This window comes from Balaenoptera borealis (assembly GCF_965194805.1).
Source record: "Balaenoptera borealis genome assembly, chromosome: 20".
In the NCBI taxonomy this organism is placed as follows: domain Eukaryota; kingdom Metazoa; phylum Chordata; class Mammalia; order Artiodactyla; family Balaenopteridae; genus Balaenoptera; species Balaenoptera borealis.
In genome coordinates, this window is record NC_138879.1 from 1,338,909 (window position 1) to 1,364,988 (window position 26,080).

The window sequence follows — 26,080 nt, forward strand, 5'->3', positions numbered from 1 at the left end:
CCTGCATTTCCTCATCCAGGGAACCGGGTCCTTCTCAAGTTCTTTCCAGTGAACTTGTCTTCCTATCAAGCTCAGACCAGATCTCAGCTGGACTGCTGGTTCTCCTGCAGTGAATTGTTTTTGTCAGTAGTATTTCATTGTTGCTTAAAAAGCCAACTATTTCAAATGTTAGCAATATTTGGAATATTGGTTAGGAATATCGGTATTCCTCAGAGAGATATATTTACTTACTTTTCTATCTTCCAAGCTGGCTTATCTAGTTTCCTTTTATTTTATTTTATTTTTTAGTTTTTATTTAGTTTTTTGGCTGCGTTGCATCTTCATTGCTGCGCGCGGGCTTTCTCTAGTTGGGGCGAGTGGGGGCTACTCTTCGTTGCAGTGCGCGGGCTTCTCATTGCAGTGGTCTCTCCTGTTGCGGAGCACAGGCTCTAGGCGGGCAGGCTCAGTAGTTGTGGCACACAGGCTCAGTAGTTGTGGCTCGTGGGCTCTAGAGCGCAGGCTCAGTAGTTGTGGCTCGCGGGCTCTAGAGCACAGGCTCAGTAGTTGCAGCACATGGGCTCAGTAGTTGTGGCTTGCGGGCTCTAGAGCGCAGGCTCAGTAGTTGTGGCGCACGGGCTTAGTTGCTCCGTGGCACGTGGGATCTTCCCGGACCAGCGCTCGAACCCTGCATGGGCAGGCGGACTCCCAACCACTGAGGCACCAGGGAAGTCCCTCCTTTTATTTTTAAATCGTATCTGCAGATCCTTGTTTACAGAGTCTGAGTCTGACCTGATTTTTTCTTTGGTGTACTCAGTAAACAGCACCTTGTTGTAAGTTCATGTCTCCCAGGGGAAGGATGCAGAAACGGTCTGGACTCCTGTTAGAATGTGGAGCAAGTTCAGGATGAACCTCGCAAGATGGTTCGTGTTCTCCATCTGACCAGGCACGGCTTCTTCCTTGAACACAACGAGCAGCTAGGATGAACTACGAGGTAGTTACGCTGAACCGGAGAGGCCAGAGGTGTACACCTGACCTGCAGTCCCGCCCAGCCTGGAAAGCGGGTCTTCCTCCGCGTGAGCAGATTTGCTGCGGCCCTGTCTCAGCCTTGCTGACAAGTCCGCCTTCCCTTCTTGGCCTGACGCTTTTTCATTAACACTGATCCTGAGCGCTGGTCATTTCAAATAACCGTCTTGTCTATCAGATCCTGAGTCACCTTTTCTCAAGCTGAGTTTTTATTCTGATTTCTTTTCTTCTGAGTTTTCCACTCGAGTTCACCATCTTCCTGTTCTCATCCATCCTCCCTTTATTCTTAACAAAGTTTAAGGAGCAGAGTATTAAATCTAGCGGGTTCCTGTGAAACTTGCGTTTTATACCAGCTAAAATCGCAGTCCCGTTATATCTCATGGATTAATAGAATCTTAAAGTTGAAAAGACTCTTAGAGAATTCACTCCCCAACCTCCCATTCTCCCATCCTCATCCCATCTCACAGATAAAAATCCTGAGCCCAGCTGAGGGGACGTGCACGGTCCTTTTCACGTAGCCGTTGGCAGCGTCAAGCCTCGAACCCAAGGCTCCCACGTCTTTGGTCTTGCCCTCGTGCTCCATGTATTCAAACACACGTGAAAATGGAAATAAAGTAAAATGTATTTTACTTTAAAATATATGTGAGCTGCCAAAATGGATGAAGCATCTCCCTCACCATCTTATGCAGTTCCTTGTGACTCAAGTAGAACTTCCCTTTGGCTTTTAGACTGGGGCTCAGCGAAGTCATTGCTTATTTGGACTGTTGAAGAAATGTTTCCTTCTGTAGTTGGCTTTGTTGCTTGCTGTGATTTTTTACAATTATCACTAGTTGTCCTTGGAATCAAAATGTTTAAGGCCAATTTAGAATAGAGGTCATGATTTGAAAAGCAACTTTATAAGCACGTTACCTAATTTAAAGAGCATTTCAAAGGAGGGAAATGTTGGTGAATAACGGTCTCTCACCGCCTCATAGACGTGGATCTTTGGCAGACACGCCACGATTGGTTTGTGAGAAGACCAAAGAATTCGTTTTCCAAGAGGAAACCGATCATTTTGAGAATCCATGTCGTTCAGATGGCTTTATTTCTATGATGTCCAATGATCAATGAATGAACAAAAGGCGTCAGTACAGCAGCCTTCTTTATTTTTGGAAGGACACTAACAGTGGTCTGAAAATGGCAGGCTCTGGGGTCTCTTGGAGTAATTTTTTCAACCTTTGCCAAACTGTGAAGTGTTACCCGAAACCCCGTCTTTTTGTTACCACTGTTTCATTTTTCTGAGGCTCAAAGCATCCTCTTAGACATGCTCCCCTGTGTTGCATTTCAGAGACGTGCAGGGCTTAATAACGTGGATTCTGGAGCCAAGACTGCCTGGGTTCAAATCCCGCTCCACCGTTTAGAAACCGTGGGACCTCAAACAAGTTACTCTCTGGGCTCTCTGGGCCCCAGTTTCCTCATTTCAAAAAATGGAAGTTACAAAAGATGTGCAGGGATTGCTGTGAGAATTAAATGAATTATTGCTTGAACAGCATTTAGAACAGTGCTTCCACTTATGAAGTCCTACGTATATGTAACTGTTCAATCATGAGTTTCAAGACCCGATCCAGTGAGAGTTGAGGGATGGTCAGGTGGAGCCCTGCTGAGTAACCCCCTCTCGACCCCGTCCCCTCGGGCCACTGTCTGGGCTCCGCGCCCACTCGCTTCCTCTCGCTTTACAGTCTGACTTCGCTCCCCATCCCTCACGGAAACCGCTCCTTGCGTTGCTGGCGGCGTCCTCGTCGCCCAGCCCTCGGAGCCCTGCCCTCGCTCTGCGGCCCCTGCAGCCCCCGGCGCGGTGGAGGCGGCCCCCTGCTCGGCCCTCTGTGTCCCTCTTGCCCTCGAATCCCGTCGATCCTCGGGGACCGCTCTGGCCCCCTTTTCTGGTTCGGGGGGCGGGGGGGACGCACGCGGCCTCCTGCACTGCCGCCTGGACGTGGACGGCCAGCAGCGTTCTGTCCCTCCCGTACGCCCCCGGTCTCACTGCATTCCAGACCTTTCTGGAAGTGCCCTGGGCTTCCACACGAACCCCGGCGTAGCCTGCAGGAGCCGGAAACTCATCGCGTGCACACTGCGCGGCGTGCCCGGGCCCCGTCCACCCGCTCCGGCTCCCGGGCGCCGCTAGCGGCCCTGACCTCCTTCCCGCTGCTCGCTCACCGCCGCAGGCGGCCTGTCCCGCGGCCTCCCGGCCCCTTGGCTCGGCCCCCCTCGTGCAAGGGGCGCCCCCGTGTCCTGGTGCTGCGCGGGCGCCGCCCTCCCGCGCACCCCGCGCCGGCTTTCCTCCCCCGGCCCCCGGGCTCCCCCCCCCCGGCCCCCGGGCTCCCCCAGGCCTACGGGGCTCCGCGACCCACTAGCTCCTGCCTCCGCCCCGCTGGCGCCCCAGCCTGGCTCCTCCGCCACCCCTGCGACCTGCCGGGCTCGCGTTCATCTTCAGCTCCCGCCCCGCCCGCGCCGCAGGCTCGGCTCCGACGCCTCTGCCCGAGGACTGCTGCCCTGGCCGCGGCCGCCTCCCGGGACTGGCTTCCGCCACGCGCTTGCGGCCCCCTGCGGGCTCGGACTCGCTCCGGCCGCGGGCGCACGGGCCTGGTGACGGCCGTCACCTCTGCGCTGGGCGCTGGGCGCTGGGCGCTGGGCTCCGGCAGGACGAGGGCCGCTCGCCGCAGCCCCGAGCCCAGGCTGGTGCCCGGACCTCGTGGTCGCCCCGCGCTCGTGTGTCGGCCCGCCGGATGGTCACTGGCGGAGAAAGGCCTAGTGTCCACTCGAGTGTGGCCTGTATGAATCGGTGAAGACAGAGTGCCCCTCAGAAAGCACTTTCCTTTCTTCAAAAACAATTTTTAAAAAAATTTTATTGGGGTGTAGTTGACTTACAACGTTGTGCTGGTTTTAGGTGTACAGCATAGTGATTCAGTTCTCCATGTACAAATTTGTTTTTCAGATTCTTTTCCCATACAGGTCATTACAGAATACTGAGTAGAGCCCCCTGTGCTGTACAGTAGGCCCTTGTTGATTATCTATTTCATACATAGTAGCGTGTATATACTAATCCCAAACTCCTAATTTATCCCTCCCCACCCCTGACGTTCCCCCCCTTTGGGAACCGTAAGTCTGTTTTCAGAGTCTGTGAGTCTGTTTCTGTTTTGTAAATAAGTTCATCTGTATCAATGTTTTACATTTATGGCAACCGGCACGCAGAGGAAGCAAGCGATTTAATTTCCGAAGCCTCCCTGAACCCTTGTGTTCCCCACCACGCGTCTGGGGCACGTCCTCAGACTCACCCTCACACCCCCGCCCAGTCCCTCCTCTTTCCTGTTTTCTGTACGTCTCTCTGGGGCAAATCGTTCATAGCATCTCTCTGAATTTTTCATGCAGCAACACTTGACAAAGTTTTAGGGCTGAAAAAACAATCATACTTACAGGTTTTACCCCAAGATAAGAACATTTTCTGGTCTATCCTCCTTCAGTTATCAACCCCTATACCATCTAGAAGTTCTGAAAAGCTGGATTTCCTTTCCTTTCTCCTTAGGATATTTATCCCACTTTTTGTTTCAGCATGTTCAGGCTGGATTGTTTCATGACATTTGTTAATGTTTTATCAATAAACATAAAGAAATATGTCCCCCCCCAAAAGTTCAGCTAAATCCTCCCAAAATGAAATCAATAGAATTTAATACAAATACATGTTTAACTGCTAATGAAATAGACATTAAAATTAAGGGGTCCATGAAAAGAGGCTGTCTTCCTAACGGGATGAGTTGAAAGAGGAGCTTTGCAAAAAAATTAATCACTGATTATATTCTAGAGAAAACTAGTAAATATTTGATCGAAATTAAAATGGTAAATGCAACTTCCAGTTAAGATATAGCAAAATATCGCCTTAACATTCCAGGACATTCACTTAGTCAAGTACTGAGAGTTGAGATAGATACATTTTACATTAATAGAGAAAAGTTGTCAGAAAAAAATATCTACAGGCAAAAAAATTGTATCGTTCCCTTTGGTTTTTAGAGTGAGATTGCTTCAGATGCTTCTAAGGTCTGCCTGCCAAGTGCCCATCAGTGGGCAAGACAGAGCAATCAGCTTCTCTACTTGTATGTCCCGTATTTCTTCCTGGCCAAGAAGTCAGGGGCCCTTTGAAACATTTTCACCTTCCGCCACCCATGCCTCATCGGGCACAAATTCTCTAGCTACTAGTTTTCCAAGAAATGGTGTGCAGGAAAATTAAAACTTGAAAGCCAGGCGAGTCTGGAAAAAGAGATTTGACCAAAAAAAAAGTTTTCAAAGCAGTGCTTTGTATTTATCATATGGCATCTACAAAGTATAGCTCCTGCGCTAGGGGATACTGCATGAGAATATGTACTTCCAAATGTCTGCTTTTAGGTTAAGCCCTGGAGCCAGGAGGAAGAGCCAGGATTCAAAGGCCAGAGAGGAAAAAACGCTAATCAAAAGAATAGGTAAAAATTATGTACAGTGACCATAGTATGGCATTTCTGAAAATCATCAGATCAGTTTCAAAACCTTATTTTTGTTCTATTCCTGGTGTCTTGTTGGAGTTTTTCTCTGTCTTCTGGGACTAACCTGCCTTCCTATCTGTGAGATCATTACAGTTTAGAGAGAGAGAGTGAGCCGTGTGCTGCCCATCTGGCCACTTGCCTGAGGTACACGACGTCCTTTCAAAGGCTGGTTCTGGGGAAGGTTTAAAATTCACAGCAAAGGCTTTTAAGAGTGGTGTAGTCAGAAGTCCTACAATAATACGTATTTATTTAGCTGAGCAAATTACAATTCCCAATGAGAGCCCAGTCCTAAAGGTCAGCGTTTTTCTAGGAATTAAATAAAATGGAACATGTAAATATACATTTCATTGCAGATGAGAATGTCTTCAGGCTTGACTTATTTGCACCATTGTTTAGAGACTGGCTTCTGTAGGTATAAGTGCAATTTTTAACTGAAAAGTTATGGCAGTATTAATAATTGCTAGAATCCAGACCTGGGATTGCAGCATGACTCCCAGTCTGCCATTTGCCATAACAACTTTCTTGCCCCATCAGGTTCCCAGCAAGGCCCTCAGAATCACATCATCCCCTGAAATGCCCGTTTGTGGCCTCGTATTCTCTAATTGTTTTTCTCCTTATAGTGTCATGATCCCGACTCTCATTCCCACCTTTACCCGCCAAATTTTGAATCGATTACACACACCACCAAGGCTATTGTAGGAAGATGTCTCCCTTGCAACCCAAATGGAAAGGCGTTTCCCAACAGAAACATTGTAATAAATGGTGGATACTGGGTCTCACAATGGTACAATATAATATTTCATACACATAGAGGTTAAATAAGCTTTTTCAGGTTCCCCTCTTCCCCCAGATACAAACTTTGACTTGACCCTGAGTACCCTCCTCCCACCCGCCCCCTGGACCGCCTCCCCTCTAGACCTCTTATGCCCTCTGGAGAGCAGGGCTGTGCTGGTCTCTGCTTTCTCCCCGTGCGTTCCTTTCTGGTTCTTTGCTTGATGCCCAGCGTCCAGTTCAGTATATGGCAAATAGTGAGCACTCGTTCAATGTATGTTGAAGGAAGAAACGAATCTGGCATTTACATCTACCGGCTAATAAAACCACACTCTTAAAAATGATCGACTTCCGCCCACTTGTGTTCCGTATTAGCCGTGAGAGTGGGGATGGCGGTGGTTACTGTGACCGAGGTCACGTTGCTGGTGATGGGATGGATGCTGTCGGTCGCGAAGCCGTGGACCCTGGTAACCACTGCTCCACACTCCTCTTAAAACGTCCCCTATGGTTGTACTCACTGGGTCTTCTTTTCTCTTTGGGAGCCCTAAATATAAATTCTGCACCAATGCTCTATGATTTTTTTTCTCTATTTTTTCCCTCAGTAAACTCACCTCGGATCGCTCTGCAGAAGAATCACAACTTTGACCCTAGTTTGCCCTGAGTGGACACCCCTGTGTGGATGAGCTCTCAGAATCTAGAACTCAGTGTGTTTTCTCCCCACTCTCACCGCACGTGACCCCAGCTATACTTGGCTCCTCGGCTGCCTTTTCCCTTCCTTGACTCCTGCACAGTCTGCTGTTTCTGCGCCGTGAATTCACCCTTTGCTTTCTACCCGATTTACACCTGTTGCCTCTCTCTCCCGACTCTTCCTGAGCCTCCCTGCTCCGTCCCGTCCAGCTCTTCTGTGTGTCCCTAGAGCAGATAAATCAGCCCCATGTCTAAACAGACCGAATCATGTCCCTCCCCTACTCAGAAGCTTCCAGAGGGGACTATTTTTATTGCCTAAATATACCCACTGTTTCCGTGTGTATAGATCTTTAATGATATTGTCTCTTTCACCAGGTCAGAATATGGGATTGCTTAATTTAACAAAATGGAGGCGAAGTTAAGGTTTTCAGAGGAGAGGGAGTGGAGGACCTCAGAGCATGCCTAAGGACACAGGTGGCTGATTAGTGTAGGATCCGGGGAGGGAGACGGCCAGGGCCGCTCACTCACACTCTGAACCCAGAGGTGAAGGGAGAAGAGCCAACCGACAGAAGCATATTCTGCTAGGTAATGTTCATCTTCACATCAGTGGCCAGTAATTGCCAAGTCAGTGGTGAAAATTTGGACACTATATAGACCTTCCACCCAAAAAAGAATATTGTAAAATATCTGGTTTGTTGGCTTTTTAACACTTTGATCAGTTGGGTTATCACAACCCAAAGAAAATTAGATGTGACAAACAGAATTACCTAAAGATGTCACATATTTACACTGTGGGGAGGGAAATGAAAAAATATATATATGTACATAGGTACGCATGCGAACGTGTGGGACACAGAGAGACGTGGGCGGGGGCTGGGAGGGCGTGTTAGAGCTGGGGTGGAGCTGTCTGGGCCCTGCTCTAATTTTCACTTTTGAAAACTGAAGCTCAAAGGGACATATTGTCTTGGGAAAAATCAAATCCTTTTTGGAGAGGAGAAGGTAGAAGATGCTTGCATAACTTAGGTGAAGATTATATTCAAGGTTTGAAGAACTGATATTCAAAGATTCCTTTACAAGTGTGGCTGGGAAGCTCGTGTGCGCGTGTGAAGAGTGGCCAGAATTAGAGAGCAGAGGCAGTTTGCGTGTCATGTCCTTCAGCTCCTTGGAGGGGAGCTTACGGCAGAAGGAGAGTAAACTGACTTGGCCTGCAGGAAATCACAGCTCTGAAAGGATTCGAGGGACAGAAGTGGACTCTGTATTCATGGGATACTTGCATTCTGCTGCCACCTGGACTTGCTTTGTTAGGAACCAACGTGCAGCACAACAATTTGGCGTGGCTCTTAAAATAACTTCCAAATTGTTCTTTAGACAGTATAGGTTTTCCTTAAATGGCTATATTTAGATTTTCTTATGTTTTTGTTTCTAAAGTTAATATAATTTGTATCCTTTGCAGATTTGGACTTGAGGTTCCCCAAAATAAAAACAGCAATTTCAGAAGGCTATGTAATAATTTTAATTATATCAGCAGGTTCTAATTGTCTGCATACCTGGTAACACCCTAGACCACTACTATCTGCTAGAAAAGCCATCCTCTACTCCCACCTTACATTATGCGTTTCCGTAAGCTACCAGAATACTCGGGAGCCATATGTCATCTACCTACCTTACTATAAAGTTCAGAAACCAGAAAAAACACAGGAAAAGTGAGAATGATTGATGTATGGAGATTGCAGTGGGGTTTGGGTTGTCAGTGTACTAGGCTGCGAATGCTTCGAACGTGCTTCCCGTGTGTTTGTGTTTTTTTTTAATTTTTTTTAAGATTTTTATTTTTATTTTTTTGGCTGCATTGGGTCTTTGTTGCTATACGCGGGCTTTCTCTAGTTGTGATGAGCAGTGGCTACTCTTCGTTGCGGTGCGTGGGCTTCTCACTGCAGTGGCTTCTCTTGTTGCGGAGCACGGGGCTGTAGGTGCAAGGGCTTCAATAGTTGCGGCACACAAGCTCAGTAGTTGTGGCTCGCGGGCTCTAGAGCTCAGGCTCAGTAGTTGTGGCGCACGGGCTCAGTTGCTCCGTGGCATGTGGGATCTTCCCAGACCAGGGCTCGAACCCGTGTCCCCTGCATTGGTAGGCAGATTCTTATCCACTGCACCACCAGGGAAGTCCCTTCCCATGTGTTTTGTGCCTTGAGTCTGCATTTCCTAGTTTTTATGCCCAGTTTTCACCTCGTTCCTGACCCAGCATTAGCCAGTTCAGCCTGGCACAGGTGATTTTTGGCATAAACGAAGTTTCGTTACAGTTCCATGGTGCACAGCCCTGAGTCCCATCTAGTCCTTGCTTCTGAGTGTCACCCGTGCGCCCACCTACACAGAGGACAGACTCACATCTTCTCATCAAAAGTGAAAAGTAGAGCAGGGCCCAGACAGCTCTAGCCCAGCTTACTTTCTAGTACTATTTTGGTCACTATTTACATTTGCTGGGGAGAAAGCAGAAGGCTTTTTTTGTTGCTCAAAACCCTTCTGAAGCCCCATGGCACAGCAGAAATTATATGTTGGTCTGGGCTTTGCTGGTCAGATGGAAGAGGGCGGTCACTACACACGGAGGGTGGGGCTGCGTGTAACCCGGCCCTGCTTCGTGTCAGTGCCGCAAGCATTTTAATACGCCATTCTCCAAAGTCTTTGCAACTATTCCTGCGTGGGATATAAGCAATGTTAGACATCGTTTTCTCCAGACTACTTTCCACCTGACATATAAATACAGAATAGTCTCCTCGGAGACCCAGAAGAAGTGGATAAAGAGGTGTTTATTTTTTGTCCTATTATTCATCTTCTGTGTGTCTTATCCGCGAGTTACAGGAAAAAACATCAAAATTACCCCAGGAGGGCAAGAACCATTCATCCCTCACCCCAGTTTCCCTCACTTGCAGCATCTCGGGAATTGTCCTGTTGAGGACAGTGGGCTTGTGATACACATCCGTTGCAGGAGCACTGGGTGAAAGTGAGACTTCTGCCCCACAGGCCGCTCTCTGCAGAATGGGGGGTGGGGAGGCAAGACGACCCCCGCATCCAGCTGGCTGAGAGCAGCACACGAGGGGCCAAGGGGAAGGCAAACGTGGAGGGGTGTTCCCAGAGGAGCATAACCTAGAAGAACTAGCGTGGGGAGGAGGCCAGGAGACACCCCACATCCTCTCCCGTCTCAGCCATCATCAGGGATGCTGGGGTGCGGGGGCCCCCCCAGGACCACCCCGCTGTCCCTGTTCAAAGACAAACAGGAAGTCGAAGTGCCTTGATAACAAATCATGGGCTGGTGTTCTGGAGTCCCTTGAATGTGTCTTGCCTTAGATTAAATTGAATTAGGAACAAACTGAATGTGTTGAGAATGATCCAAGTGGATCAAGAGCACGTGTGCAGCTTAAAGTGGCCGTAGGACTAGAGGGACCTGGAAACTCAAGGCCCTTTCTGAGTTCTCACCGAGGGGTGGAGGAGCTGCGTGCGTGAAGCGAGATTAAAGGAACAGTGGGAGACAGGGGGATGGAGGCTTTATGAGCTCACTCGGTGAGCCGTGCTGCTCTCGTGCGCATGGGGAGGAGACGGGGAAAAGACGCTGGGCTCAGAGAGGTGTATCTGGGTGCAGGGAGTATGGACATTTTATTTTCCTCTTTATGCTTTTCTGTTTTTCTTCAACTCGCATGTATTATTTTACAATCAGGAGTAAAACGTAAAAACATAAAAAGAAGTAAAACATAAAGTTTTAAAATTGATGTCAGGTCCTAGAACAGAGATGGATCTACTAGTGGGAGATTGAGAGGCCTTAGCTATTCTGAAGTTGGGCCAACAAGCCATGCTAGTGAATCAATGAGGAAATAGAATTTTTAAAAATTTATTTAAAAAGTCAGATTTCCTAGGCCACATCTTGCAATGCACTAAAATGAGTTTTACCAATTTTGACGAGAAACCACCCTTATCTTAAGCTGTAGGTAGGTGTTTGGTTTGTGGCAATTCATTTCAAAAAACCAGTGCTAGCCTTACGGTTTTAGTTACAGGCATAATTCATTAGTAAAAGCAACCCTTTGATGAAGTTAAGGTTGAACAAATATATTTTGGCTTCATTCTACCAAGAAACAGCTTTGGTTTTTGCTTAAAAATATTTTTTTGACGATTTGCATCCCTACATTAAGTGTGCTGGGTGTTTTGATTCAAGCTAGTTCTTGTATAGTTCATGAAGTCTCGCACATTATTGTCTTTTACTCAAGTTAGTTCGAAAGGTGTTAAAACATTATTAAGGGCTTTTCTTTGTATTTGTCACGTGCTACTCCTAGTGATTAGAGGGGTAACGCTTACACGCCTGGAAACAGTTACTATTAATTCAGTAACTCACAAAAAGTTTTTTTTTTTCCTGCAGTTGCATTTTTAATTAATTAATTTACTTACTTATTTTTGGCTGTGTTGGGTCTTCGTTTCTGTGCGAGGGCTTCCTCTAGTTGCGGCAAGCGGGGGCCACTCTTCATCGCGGTGCGCGGGCCTCTCACTATTGCGGCCTCTCTTGTTGCGGAGCACAGGCTCCAGACGCGCAGGCTCAGTAGTTGTGGCGCACGGGCCTAGTTGCTCCGCGGCATGTGGGATCTTCCCAGACCAGGGCTCGAACCCGCGTCCCCGGCATTGGCAGGCAGATTCTCAACCACTGCGCCACCAGGGAAGCCCTCACAAAAAGTTTTAATCCTTCAAGTTCTCTTTTTTTTTAAATTTTTTTATTGAAGTATAGTTGATTTACAATGTTATGTTAGTTTCAGGTGTATAGCAAAGTGATTCAGTTATACATATATACATATATATATTCTTTTGCAGATTCTTTTCCCTTATAGGCTATTACAAGATAATGAATATAGTTCCCTGTGCTATACCGTAGGTCCTTGTTGTTTATCTATTTTAAATTTAGTAGTGTGTATCTGCTAATCCCAAACTCCTAACTTATCCCTCCCCCCCTGCCACTTTCCCCTTTGGTAAACATAAGTTTGTTTTCTATGTCTGGGTGGGTCTATTTATGTTTTGTATATAAGTTCATTTGTACCATTTTTTTTTAGATTTCACATATAAGTGATATCATATGGTATTTGTCTTTCTCTGTCTGACTTACTTCACTTAGTATGATAATCTCTAGGTCCATCCATGTTGCTGCAAATGGCATTATTTCGTTCTTTTTTATGCTGAGTAGTATTCCATTCTTCTTTATCCATTCATCTATCCATGGGCACATAGATTGCTTCCATATCTTGGCTACTGTAAATAATGTTTCAGTGAACATTGGGGTGCATATCTTTTTGAGTTACTATTTCGTTTCATTCAGATACATATGCAGAAGTGGAATTACTGAATTGTATGGTAGTTCTAGTTTTAATTTTTTGAGGAATCTTTATACTTTTTTCCATAATGGCTGCACCAATTTATATTCCCATCAACAGCACATGGGGGTTCCCTTTTCACTACATCCTCGCCAACATTTGTTATTTTTTGTCTTTTTGATAATCGCCATTCTGACAGGTGTGAGGTGATATCTCATTGTGGTTTTGACTTGCATTTCCCTATTGATCAGTGATGTTGAGCATCCTTTCATGTGTGTTGGCCACCTGTATGTCTTCTTTGGAGGAATGTCTGTTCAGGTCTTCTGTCCATTCTTTAATCGGGTTGTTTGAGTTTTTTAATGTTAAATTGTATAAGTTCTTTATATACTTTGGATATTAACCTCTTATTGGTTATATGACTTGCAAATATCTTCTCCCATTCATTCTGTTGATGGTTGCCTTTTTGTTTTATTGATGGTTTCCTTTCTTGTGCAAAAGCTTTTTAGTTTGAGGTAGTCCCATTTGTTTATTTTTGCTTTTGTTGCCCTTGCCTGAGGAGACAGGTCCAAAAAAATATTGCTAAGACCAATACCAAAGAGCTTACTGCCTATGTTTTCTTATAGGAGGTTTACGGTTTCAGGTCTTACGTTCAAGAATGTCTTTAATCTATTTTGACTTTATTTTTGTACGTGGCGTAAGACAGTGGTCTGGTTTCATTCTTGTGCGTGTCGCTCTCCAGTTTTCCCAGCACCATTTATTGAAGAGACTATTTTCCTCCATCATGTATTCTTGCCTGCTTATCATAGATTAATTGACCATATATGGGTGGGTTTATTTCCTCTTATTTACCTTTGCAAATGCTGTTTCTTTAGCAGACAATCTTCCCCCTTCCCCACCTCTGCCTGTCAGAGTTGTTGCTGTTATTCAAAGTTTTTCCCAAACGCCACTTCCCACCAGAAGACTTTCCTCATCACCTTGCGCTTTTTCCCCAGGTCATTTAATTGTATGTGGGTTTTTTTAAAATTTTATTATAAAAGTTTGCAAACATACCCAAAAGTAGAGCGTTTAGTAGTATGAACTCCAATGTATCCATCATGCAGCTTCAACAATTATCAAGATTGGGCCATATTTGTTTTACATTTTCTCCTTTTTTTCTTGGTGAAAATATTTTAAAGCAAATTCCAGACATCCCGTCATTTTATCCTACGTATTTCAGAATGCCTCTCGGAAAATGTGGACACTGTGTCACTCAGCCATGGTGCCAGTGTCATGCCTAAGAAAATTAACAATTATCTTTTAGTATCATCTAATACCTGCTTCATAATTAGATATCCCCAATTTTCCTCAAAAGTGCCATTTTAAGTTGATTTGTCTTAATCAAGATCCAAACAAAATCCGAACAGTATGTTTGGTTGTTCCATATCCTGTATCTTTTTCAGTCTAAAGCAGACCCCTCCTTGCTTTCTGTTCCACGCCGGTGACTTCCTGCAGAGGCCCAGTCAGCTGGCCTGTAGAATGTCCCGCCTTCTGCATTGATCTGCTTGCTTCTTTGCGGTGTCGTGGAACTTCTTCCTGTGTCCTTTCCTTTTCCTTTTGTTCTCTCAATTGGACACTTAAGACACTTACAGAACTCGCCTGCTTTTTGTCCTTATCACATACCTTCCAAGATAGTGTAAGCGCCTTAAAAGGTGAGACCATGGCTTATTCCACATTTTGCTTCCTACATGATGTCTAACACATTGTATGTATTTTTAAAAATATCATTCAGTTGAATTATCTAGAAAGAGTTTTGCTTCCTCTTGCACAAATGTGAGCTGGAGGTATAGTCAATGCCAAGATATTTATATTAGGAATTAAGCTTCCAGAGAAATCTCAATAATGTAAGTTGCTGTTTCCTAATTTGCACTGAAAGAATTAGAGCCTAAAGTAAAGTGGCACATTTTTATATCCGAAGATGCTAAACACTTAAGTGACATCTCTAAGCCCCTTACACTGTCTCCAGATCCATATAAAAGTGACCTCAGAAATCAGCTGTGTTGTGCATTCAGCATGAAACTAGGTCACTAATCATTTTTCTGATCAGAGAATTGACTTTTGCTTAGTAGTTCAGAAATCAAACTGAAAGAATGACTGTAAAAACACTATCATGTGTATGCTTTGTTGCTGATAACAAACTGCAGTCCAAGCTTCAATAACCGAAAGGAAGTGGAAGAAACTTCAGAAGGCTGCACGATAAACGTTTCTGACAGTGTGTCAGCTGAACATTAAGCAGGGTCTTTGCAAATCCTCTCATTCTAAGTGGTTTAAACGGAAGGTTTTAAACTTCCTCCTTCATATGTATTGGCTCCAGATATTGCAGCATCCTAAGGGTGAAAAAGAAAAAGAGAAGAAAAACACTTTACCTGGCATATATATAATTTCCATCCCCTCTCTGAATGGGAGTGCCGGAAAGGCTCACCTAACAATCTCTACCTTCATGTCTTAGGAATTTTCTCCATCACGTGTAGGAATGTGCCAACATGATATTGGAATGGGCTCCTTCCTAACCTGATAGGACTGTGTACACAAAATTACAGGAAAACAAGTGAGTACATATAATAGCAGTAATACTCTCCTAATGCAGTTTTCCAGATTGTCTCATAATGGGAATACTCTTGGTCCTTACATGGATGAAATGAGGTGTAGAACTGGGTAATAGGATAGGAGTGGAGGCGGGGTAGAGTTTCAGAGAGAAAATATGTAAAACAAGGGAATTTTCTTGCCATGTATATTAGTTTCCTAGGGCTGCCATAACAAAGTACCAAAAACTGGGGGGCTTAAAACAGAAAGTTGTTGTCTCACAGTTCTGGAGGCCAGAAGTCTGAACTCAGGCAGGGCCAGGCTCCCTCCAAAGGCTCCGGGGAGGAATCCTGCCTTGCCTCTGTTCCCTTCTGGGGTCCTCCGTGATCTTTGGGGTTCCTTAGCTTGTAGGTGGCTCACTCTCCAGTCTCTACGTCCATTGTCACGTGGCCCACCTCTGCCGGGGTGTTTCTCCTCTTCTTCTAAGAACACCTGTCAGATTGGATGAAGGGCCCACCTGTTCCAGTATGACTTCATCTTAACTAATTACATCTGCAGCACGCCTGTGTCCAAACAAGGTCACGTTTTGAGGTTCTGTGGGTTAGGACTTGAACATGTCTTTTGGCAGGGATGTAATTCAACCCATCATTCCTTTTTTGACATCATACTCTAAGAGGCAAACCATTGGCATCATTGTTACTGTTGAATGTGTGACTTAGGAACTTTTTCTTCCTGCTTTTCCTACATTTTAATGGATCACGTTAAAGTCTAAACATAGCACAACTGAACCGAGTCATTTCAGGTCACTGGAGGCTTCTGAAGGGAGGCAGCAGGGCGTACAGGGAGAAGCAGAGCGATGCAGGCGAGGCGGGGAGAAGCACCAAGGCCCCGGGCGGGGCGGGGCCGGGACCCCGGTGGGTGGCGGGCGCGAGGGGAGGACCCACCGCGGACTGCGCGCGTTAAACCGGGGCGCGGGGAGGCGGCTGCGTCGCCGACCAGAGGACAGCGGGCGAGCTGCTGGGGCGCCCGGAGCTGCGTCTTGAGCTTGGTGGGTTTGGCGTGACGCTGCTGACAGCCGTGCGCGCGGGTGAGAAGCAGGTGGCGGGAGGACTCGTGAGGTGATGGGAGCGCGGCCGGGCTTGGGGATCGGCGGCAGGAAGGCCCCAGTAGACCCGCTGTTACCGGGCACGTGTCCGCGCATGGTCGCTCCGCCCCCGAGCTGTGTCTTCCTCGGCCCCGTGTTCTCATGCTCAGGCCCCTGCCGTCATATTGCTTCTGAACGTGTGTCGCCGGGGAATTTATCTTTCTCTCTCCTTGTCCGTACATTTTAATTCCACCGTGCTCCCCGCCTTGGTGGGTGGCGGCTGCTCGCCGCCGATGCTGGGGTCCTGCCTTAACCCTCCGCTCTCGTACCCGCGCCGGCGCGCTCTTACCAAGCCCCGAGGTTCTGTCTCTGGCTCTTCTCCCACCCCCGCGTGCCCCCCCACCACCCCAGGCCCATCCCTTCTCCCCAACTCTTATCCAAGCCGGCCCCACGGCCCTCGTGGCATCGAGGTGGCCTCCTGATGGTCTCCCGGCTCTGACAGGGGGACCTCCCAAGGCAGATGGTCCTGCACATTTTATGTTAGACAGTCTGTAAAATTGTGCTTTTAAAATTTCTTTTTATTTTTTTAGGGTTTCCGCAACATCTCTCACTGACCTGAAACTTGCCGTTCTGCCTCATTCTGTATTCCTAACTCTCGGCAAAATCCCTGTGCCCAGCCTTGGCACAGGTGGTTGTGAGGCTTCGAGCACAGCTTTCTACCACACTGACAGGCAGAGCGGAGACACGCTCTTTCCCCGGCTGGTCCCGTGGATTCGCGCGTGTGTCTGGCCAAGGCTCTGAAAGCACTTCTAGAGGGCCTCAGTGCCACCACTTGCCACACTGTCACCTGGATGTTCTTCCTGATCTGTCCAGCTGGTCACCGTGGGCCCTTTGGCGGTTCCCTTTACTGCAGGATAGAATCCATAGTCCCCTCGGCCCCCGAGGCCCATCACGGGAGCCCAGGCTGCCTCTGCTAGTTGGTTCCAGGCCCACCGTCCGCCTGCCAGGCCCCCTGTGCCGCCAGCAGCCTGCCCTCCGCGTGGCCACGCCTTGTCCTCTGCAGTGAATCTGTGCGGACCCCTTCCCTGCTCGCCCCCCAGGCACACCTCACCTCCCTGCTGGTCTTCCTTCCCACGTCCTGCCTTCCTCCACGCTTGCCAAGACTTCTCTTTAGTGCTGTTTACATGATGTAACTCTTCCTTTATAAATTTGTCATATACACAGGAGCCAGTGCTTTTCCAGGGTAACGTTTGACACAGGGCCTGTTATGCGTTCAGATTATAGACATACTTTTATTAATGTATGAAATGGATTGTCTAAAGAAGTCTGTTTAGAGAGAGAAATGGAGCGATAAGAACGTGGTTTGGGAAAGATCCACAATTTAAAGGGAAGAACAGGAGGAGGAGGAGGGGCAAAAAGCTGGAAGAGGGCGGAGGGTCACCAGGGTTTCGTGGTGTTAGAGGAGAAGCTCTCTGGAAGGAGAGGCTTTCACAGTGGTCAGGGCAGCAGAAAGGTCAAGGCAGATAGAGACGCGAGAAGGGCCATTGGGTTGGCAAGGAAAGCTTCATTGCTACCCTTGCAGAGAGCAAGTTTAATAAGGTGTGGAGACCAAAGTCAGGCTCCAGGTGAGGAAAGTGGTAGCTGATGGGGGAGAATATGGGTCATGGAGTAAAATGCTTGAGAAACGTGGCCGTCAGGGGAAAAATGAGCGTCAGGATTAAAGGGGCCGGGAAGAGTGTCTCCCCAGAGCTGACGTCCGTCCTCCCGAACAACACGCGCAAGGGGGCCAGTTTCCAGCGCGCAGCGGGGAAAGACAAGATGCTGAGAGAGGTTCAGCAGAGAGGGAGGGGTCAGCAGTGTGACCGAGCCTTGCAGGGCACGTGGTCCTGTCCAGAACGGCCATTGGGTCCACGATTCACTAAATAGTACAAACATCTAACCTAGTTAAAATTTTATTGACGTTATTTTTATTGTCATTCATGGTGAATTTTGGATTCTGCATTTATTCTTGTTCTTCCTCATCATGAAGTCAGCAGGATTACTCTTGAACCGATGAGCAATTACTCTCAAGTACGTATTGGCATTGTATGTGTTATATCTGTGTACAGTTTCGGTTGTATGAATTTGATCTTGTCAGTGTTGTTGCGAAGTTGGAGCTGTACTTGAGCGTGACCACCAGGAACCTGGGTGACAGCTTGCTCGTGGCTTTGCCGTTTGTCTGTTAGCGCTTCAGTAAATCTCCACGTGGAAGGGTGATGCGCTATGACCAGCTTCTGAAATGTGCTGTGCCAGCTTCGGCTGGGCTGTCTGTCCTGTGATCACCGTGTAGGACTGATGTGTGAACACTCCAGGTTTCTGCTGCACTCTTGGGGCGTCTGGTCTTCTGCCCCTGACAGTCCTTCCACGGACATACACCCTCAGCACCATCTATTCGGTCATCTGATTTTTCTTCTGCCTTCTCCACAGCGTACTCCAAAGTGTCATTTTCATCTTCCAAAGGCGCAAGTGGAAGTTTAAACAGCACGCATGCACGCTTACAGGTGTACAGGTGTTACTTTCCGTTGTCATACACCCCCACGTTAGACCCAAAGAAGGTATTTTTCGCCACAGTGATTGTGAAAAGTGAAACAGGCATCCTCTTACAACTGCGTTGGGTCGAGTAGTTGAATTGCAGTCATAGTTGCAATCTTGAAACCCGTCTGCACAATGAAGGGTTAATGCTGAGACTTCTTCCCTGTGCAAGTGCAAGTGTGTTCTCATGTATGTATTCGTAAGTGTCCTTTTGCCTATTCACGGTTAAAGGGTCCATCAGAGGCACAGTGTAGCTTCACACAGCAGCTCGCACGGTCCGTACCTGCGTGACCTGTGTCGGTGCCGCTTGAAGGTGCTGTCACTGAATAGTGTGCCTGGCACCTAAATAGCAAATAGTGTCACAAGCTGTGCAAATAAGAATTCTTTCATTGTCTTGAGCACCTGAATCGTGCCCAGGAAATGGTCTTCCGCATCTGGTCACTTTATACTCATCTGGAATTTCAATTCCATGCAATGAAATTGGGTTCACTTGCCTCTTCAATGAGTTCTTTCTGGCAGCATTATCAGGACTCCTTCATCACGAATATCACGGCGAGAGTTCTTCCATGGCTTTGCGTTTGATTCTTCTCTGCATGTCGTTTTAACCTGTCGGGTTTCCTTATCTCCCCTTCAGCATCGACCTTGTGCAGATGCTTTCTGGTCCCACCTGGAATGATTGTCATGTTATCCAGATCCCGACTAGTCGTCCTTCAGGCACTGCAGAGCCCCTCTCTTTGTGGTGTCAGTGCCTTTTACTCTTCTTCCTGTTAAAAGAGTGGAAATGGTAACAAAAACCAGCATCATGTAGCACTGGCTTTTCTCTTTGTGAGTATACTATTGCTGCCATATTCCACTGAGAACTTTCAAATAAAGGTGTTATATTGCCAAGCAACAGAAGAAGGGCTGTCTTTTTTCTTTTGTAGCCATCTGACCCGTGATCACTGGTTTGCTGGTAGGGGAACCTTACTAATGTCTGAGGGATTCCGCACCCCGTTTGGCTGGGCTGGGGCAGCCAGTAGGTGGCCATCAGCTGAGGGCACGGTGGCCCATGCTGACTGGCAGGTACGTATGGGGGTCACACCCCCTGAAACCCCTCCAAAGAGCAGCAGATGCTTCTTGTGGCCCACCAGGATGGTACATCTACAGGACACTGATTCAAGAGAACATCTCCCATTAACCCCTGGCAATGGGGCAGCGGTGGGCGGGTTAATTAGATGCCTGGTGTCCCCTCACGGTGGCTGTCACACGCGACCGCCGTGTATCAGGAGAGCACTCCTGTCCTCGCTCCCCCAGAGCCAGTGCTCTGTCCCTGCCCGTGTTACATGCAGGCTGGGCCAGGCTCCTCCCTTCAAACTCCACCCTTACTGGACGACCAGATGCCCGGTGACGTATCAACGCGCCACGAGATCCCAGCTCCGACTTGCCGTCCTCTGCGCGTTTCTCTAACTTTAGGGCTCCTCTTGGTGCACATACTTAATACGAACCCCGCAATTCTGTAAGAGTTGGACCCCAGCCCATCTACCTACCCCTGTGCCCGGCCACCGAAGCAGGAGGGGTTATCGTTGGCAGTTGCAGCCACAGCACAACTATTGGACGAATAAAACAGGATAGTATCTTTAATACATTTATTCTATAAACCAAAGTATAAAGAAATGTAATGGGCTGTTTGAATCCAGTGGTCGTTTTGATAGGAGCAAACACCAAGGACCTTTTGGCCTGGACCAATGTCTCGATGGCCATTTTGGACAGGACTAAATGTCCGCTAGTTGTGACCAACCCCTTAGAATTTGAAAAGAGAAATGAGGGCACTGATGGATGTACTCTCTTGAGGAAACAAGAAGGGACACCCCTTTGGACAGGTGAGGGAGCAGACTGGGTAAACCTCAGACCTTTTTATCTAGGGACACAGTAAGGAAAGGTAGTTATGTAATTTGAGGGGGGAAATGAAATCTGGAGAAATTTTAGCAGAAACAGTGAAGCAGCTTGTTCTTTATATAACTGGTTCATGTCACCAGTAACTACTATTACCATAGTGCCAACACTTTACTAAGCATTTCAGAGATTACTTTAAAAATATGGGCAGGAGTGTTACCCTTGTGAAGCTCATAGTCTAAGATGCAGGGGGAGAGTCAGATGAATTCACAATTCATAAATATGTTATCATATAGAGGGGACATACTGACGTAGTGAGAAATATGACTTCAGGTTTAACAGGGTAGAAATTCACGTTTGTTGGCAGGGGTTGGAATGATGGTGCAGGCTCAAGGGATTGCACGTGTGAACGAGCAGCCATGTAAGTAAGTAAGAATTTAAACAAATGACTTAGGGGTGCTCCCCATTCCCTGGGCTCCTGCAGAGGAGGGGTGGTCTCTTCTGCAGAGACTGACTGCAGTCCAGGTGGTTATCACACAGGCTGAATGAGGAGATTCCTCTGAGATCCTGAAACGTCGTAGCCGGGCTTCTTGAACTTGATCCTAGATTCCTACCACCCGAGATAAGAATGTGCTCGCAAGTGAAGCTGTCTGGAGGGACGCAGTAGGGCAAATGTGCTTTGAATTTCCTGAGTACAGATGTACTGGCCACTCCCAGAGGAGACGTGGGTGATGTCAGGACGGTCTCTGTGTGGCTGGGGATCATTAACGAGGTGTGTTAGGAACTTCCAGCTTCCTTAGATCATCCAAGTTTTGGAATAACATGATTTCTTTTCCTGGAACCTCTGTGAAGACTCAGAAACACTTAACTTTTTAAAAAGTACAGTTTTAAGACTTTTAAAGGGAGGTTTTTAGGAAATTTTAAAGGCCTGAAAATAGGTGAGAGAGAGAAGAAAAGAGAGGGAAAGTGAAAACTTTCGTGTTCTTTGGTGAAAGTGCTACTCTTGTTTTTTATATTGGCTGCAATACTTTTGCCTTTTCTGTTGGATCAGTAGCCTAACAAATACTAGAACAATAGCTCATATCAAAGTGCAATTTCTCATTCATGCGGTTTGTTGCAACAACTAAAAAGTTTTCACCGGAAAGGAATTTTGCCTCATGTGAAGAGTGTCATATGTATTAAAACCCCTTTTCTTCATACCAGTACCACAAGAGGCTGACTTATGAGGGTTAAAAAAAGAAAAAAAGGTACTTGCATGGAGTGTGAAAAAATTAAAAGCCTGAATGGAAGCCTTAAAGGAAAAAAATTATACTATTGTGTTTTGAATATGTTAGTGGCCTCGGCAGTAACTGTGGTTCTAGTTCAGTAACTTTACATCTAGAGTACAAACCTGTTCTCGGTTCTACAGAATCACTAATAAAACTTTTTTACGGTTTGTTATTCATTCTGGGTAGGTCTGAAGAAACCACTTTAAAAGAAATCTTGACTGGCATTTCAGCTGAAGAAGACTTGTTGCTTTTGTTTGTAGGTTTAGCCTACTTAAAAATAAAATAAAATAAAATAAAATAAAATAAAATAAAATAAAAAAGGAGCCATAGGGGCCTGCGTAAATAGCCAGTGAGACAACCCAGTCAAAACATCACTCTCTGCTCTTGTGTCATCTCCCCTAACCCCAGATTTGTATCTCCTCATCTGGGGCACAGGGCTTGGGCTTTTTGCTGGATCCCAACTGTTTAAGATGTGATTTTTTTAAAAAAAAGTAAGTCCATAGAGCTGACACAAAAGTAATGAGATTTTATTGTTTTATTTAATTTTCCCTTAACTTTCGGTTAGCAGTAGTAGAAAGAAAAACATTTGCTGTTTCTGTGTCAATTTACCTGTCAAAGAAAACCTACTGATCAGAAATATTGTCAGCACCATTTGTAATCTTGGGCATTGTTAAAAAGGCAGTTAAGGTTTAAATGAGAGTTCTCCTTACTTCCCTTTTATAATTTGTGTCTCTTCACTGTAGTCACAGGTTAGGTGTCATTTCTCTGTGATGGATAAACCAATCAGTGGAAGACGGTTTATAGCAAGATTTTATTATCTGAACAGATATTTTATGACACAAACTTTTAAATCATATTACATGTTTTAAATGGAAAACAGACCATCACCATTTTTTTAAGAAATTCTAGAGTTTTACCATAAGTAAATTGTATCTCAATAAAAATATAAGTAAGCCTTCCCTTTCCTGTTATCTTCTCCTTAGGTCAAAATATGAACACCCCACTCCCTGCTTCCAAAATATACATGGGGAAATCCTTACACATCCCGCCTATTCACTGAAGGACGAATGAATCATCTGTTTTTTTCTGAAGTAAAACAGTAAATTCAAACCTCATGAAAGGAAGGATATGGTGACTTCATGTTTTTTAAGTAGAAAAAGCTTTAAAAATTCTTTTTTTCTTTATTATGGAAACTTTCAAACCTACGCGAAAGTAGGGAGAATAATATGCAGAATCCCCATCTACCCACCACCCGGCTTCACCAGTTTTTAGCAGTTTGCGGGACTGACTTCTTCTTGGCAGTATCTTTCATACAGACGCCCTGCTTGTCTTCCCTGCTCATCTCCTTGGCTACGCGGAGTTGCTGCTGGTGAGGCCCCTTCTGTGTCTCACCCCGCGGAGGCTCGTCGGCTGCCTTGGTTCCTGACCGCAGACTTAACGCGAAATCAATGACTTTGAGAACCCCAGTTTTATGTTTATATAGGGCAAAACTTCATCCGTAATCTTTTTTGCTGACATCTGCTTTAATCCAGTCCCTTTAAATAAAAGAACACTGTACCGTTCAAGGTCCCACTTCCGGGAGAACATGTTCTGTGGGCCAGAAGTCAGGGAAGGAGCCGTTTACGCTTCAGCCCTCAACGTACGGCTGGCCCAGAAGATGTACCGCCGACCTCGTGGTGACTTGTGACAGAGCCAGACACAAGCATGAGCCACGACCTGGCAACACAGACTGAGGCAGGGTGCACAGAAGACACAGCAAATCTCAGGTCAGAACCGGTTTGAAAACTCCTAAAAGGCGGAGGGCACGGTTCTGTAGAATGTGTGATTCAGGAGAAAGGGGACTCCTGTACTACTGATTCCGTTTCGATCTGCAAGTGGGTTTCTCCACATTTCTCACAGCTGAGGTTTTTGGTAAAGATGGGAAAGTGGGGAGTTTGAGATCATGCTGTCTGGTGAGACCCTGCGGTGCAGGTGTCCCGGGTTATGAGACAAGTTTGCGTGCTCGGCCGGCCACGTGGACACCCGCCCCCCAGTCCCACCCTCAGATGAGGGGAGGACCTGGCTGAGAGTTTGGCCAAAGACAAGGTCAGAAACCTCTAGAAAAACTTGTGCTAAATCCTAAGTCTGAAAGCCTCTGTCATGCCTTGTACACTAGGGACACTCTGACTCTATCTTTTGTATCATTACAGCCCAGTATTTCTCCTTTCCAATGAAGTTTTCCTTTATTAAATAACTTTTTAACCACTTATAATTCAAACAAACTTGCATTTCATGTGTCCATTATTAAAAGGCATGTACCTGCCATCATTTCATGTTTGTTTAATTGGCTCAGACCTATGAGAGATACTTTGGTGTTTTGTTTTTTTTTTTTTGGCAGCGTTGGTTCTTTGTTGCTGCATGTGGGCTTTCTCTAGTTGCGTCGAGCGGGGACTACTCTTCTTTGCGGTGCACGGGCTTCTCATTGCAGTGGCTTCTCTTGTTGCGGAGCACGGGCTCTAGGCGTGCGGGCTTCAGTAGGTGTGGCACATGGGCTCAGTAGTTGTGGCTCGCGGGCTCTAGAGTGCAGGCTCGGTAGTTGTGGCGCACGGGCTTAGTTGCTCCGCATCATGTGGGATCTTCCTGGACCAGGGCTCGAACCCATGTCCCCTGCGTTGGCAGGTGGATTCTTAACCACTGCGCCACCAGGGAAGCGCCTCGATACTTTGGTTTTTAGTGAGACCACAGAATCCCTAATGCGTGGCTTTACAGGTTGAGCAGCTGGCCTCCAACCATGTTTTATAAGTTTTATGGAAAGAGCGTTGACTATACGACTCTTTCTCCGACGAACAGCAGAGCTCTGGGACCCTCACAGGTGCCCCTCGGGGCACATTAGCTACCCTGGCTTCTCCTCACCCTGGAGAGTCCATGAAACTGTCAAATCTTTTACACTTTAATGTGCTCTCACTACTCTCCTATTTTAAATAAACAAATCAAATATCCTATATCTGGCTCCCTTTTAAAGCGTGTGGCCTGCCCTCGCTGTTCTTGCAGAGCTGCTTATGTCGTGTACGCTTTTCTTCTGGAAAATGTCATTCTTTGTTCACAGTCCCCACGATGTGCTCTGAGAGCCGGCCGAGGCTGGCCACCCCCAGCAAGCCCACTTGCATGGCAGTTAAAGACAGGTTTAACTGGGAGAAAAGAACTGTCTTTCAGCAGTGATGCAAGTTCACACAGCAGAGCTGAGGCGGGGCCTACTTTTGCAGAATAAACAGCGTAGCCGTTCAAGTTGGATTTTGTTTTAGATTTTTGACCCAGTGTTGGACATTCCATTCTTTAATGATCTTGGGCTTTTCTCAGGAATAAAGTAAAAGTTGTGTTTTGTGGGTGTGTCAAATGTCACGTTGGAAGGTTTTTGAATAAAGAAGCCACAACTGAAAAGAAAGGTCCTTCTTGTGCTCACTCAGTAGTTGTGGTCATGTTCACACAGGCCTCTGGCGAACTGAGGATGAACATCTAATGACCTAATAACTTTTTAGAATATGAGACCAGGAACAGCTGTCCTTTTCCTTTAGTCTGATACATTTTAACTTTTTGGAAAGTGGGATATTACTTGGTTACTCTCCATTTTTTTAAACTGATTTTTTTTTTTAGTTTTTTTGCTTGTTTTTACTGGAGTATAGTTGCTTTACAATGTTGTGTTAGTTTCTGGTGTAGAGCACAGTGAATCAGTTATACGTATACATACATCCTCTCTTATTCATGTTTCCCTCGCATCCAGGTCACCACAGAGCACCAAGTAGAGTTCCCTGGGCCATACAGCAGGTTCTCATTAGTCACCTATTTGTTTTTTCTTTTTAAAAATGTATTCTTTCTTTTATTGAAGTATAATTGACATACAATATATACTAGTTCCAACTGATTTTTAATAGATAATAAAACGAATTTCTAGACACACTGCTTTCTCTGTTTTACATCTTTAAACTATGAGCAAATTTGAAAAGTGGTACCTTTTTGAAAAGCAAATGTAATTCCACTTCTGTTTCGATCGTATTGATGAAGTGTGGTGGATTAATAGGACTATTAATAGCACTTCACCGTGTGAAGGGTGGAGAAAGCATCAGGCCTAACCCTGCTCCCTGTTCTCGTAGGGACCCTGGCCGGACCCTCACGGTACTGACCCTTCCTCAGCCGCCCTCCTGCACCTGTGCGTTCTCACCAGGCCTCTCGCCTCCCCGCCCTCCGCCTGCTCTCAGTGTGGGCGTCCCGTGAGGGTCAAGGGTCAGGTTTTTGACCTCTTCTTTTCTCTCCTCCTCTTACTGCCTTCCCCAAGGAAGCGTCCCCATCCGCACCTCGGCCCAAGCCCCTCTCCACTGTCGAGACCCCCCTCCCAGCGTGACGGGTCCCCTC

General features: G+C 46.5%; 1 protein-coding gene across 20 annotated transcripts in view; it reads left to right on the forward strand.

Moving 5' to 3' along the window:
- CEP112 (centrosomal protein 112) overlaps positions 1 to 26,080 on the forward strand; it is a 413,727-nt gene that overhangs the window by 343,122 nt on the left and 44,525 nt on the right. Inside the window, exon 24 of one of the 20 annotated variants that reach the window (XM_082370416.1) lies at positions 22,678 to 24,368. The exons of the other annotated variants lie outside the window; for them this stretch is intronic. Within the exon in view, the coding sequence (XP_082226542.1) occupies positions 22,678 to 22,689 (12 nt within the window). The 3' untranslated portion in view covers positions 22,690 to 24,368. Of the gene's footprint in view, positions 1 to 22,677; positions 24,369 to 26,080 lie in introns of those variants that run through there. 20 annotated transcript variants of the gene reach the window in all.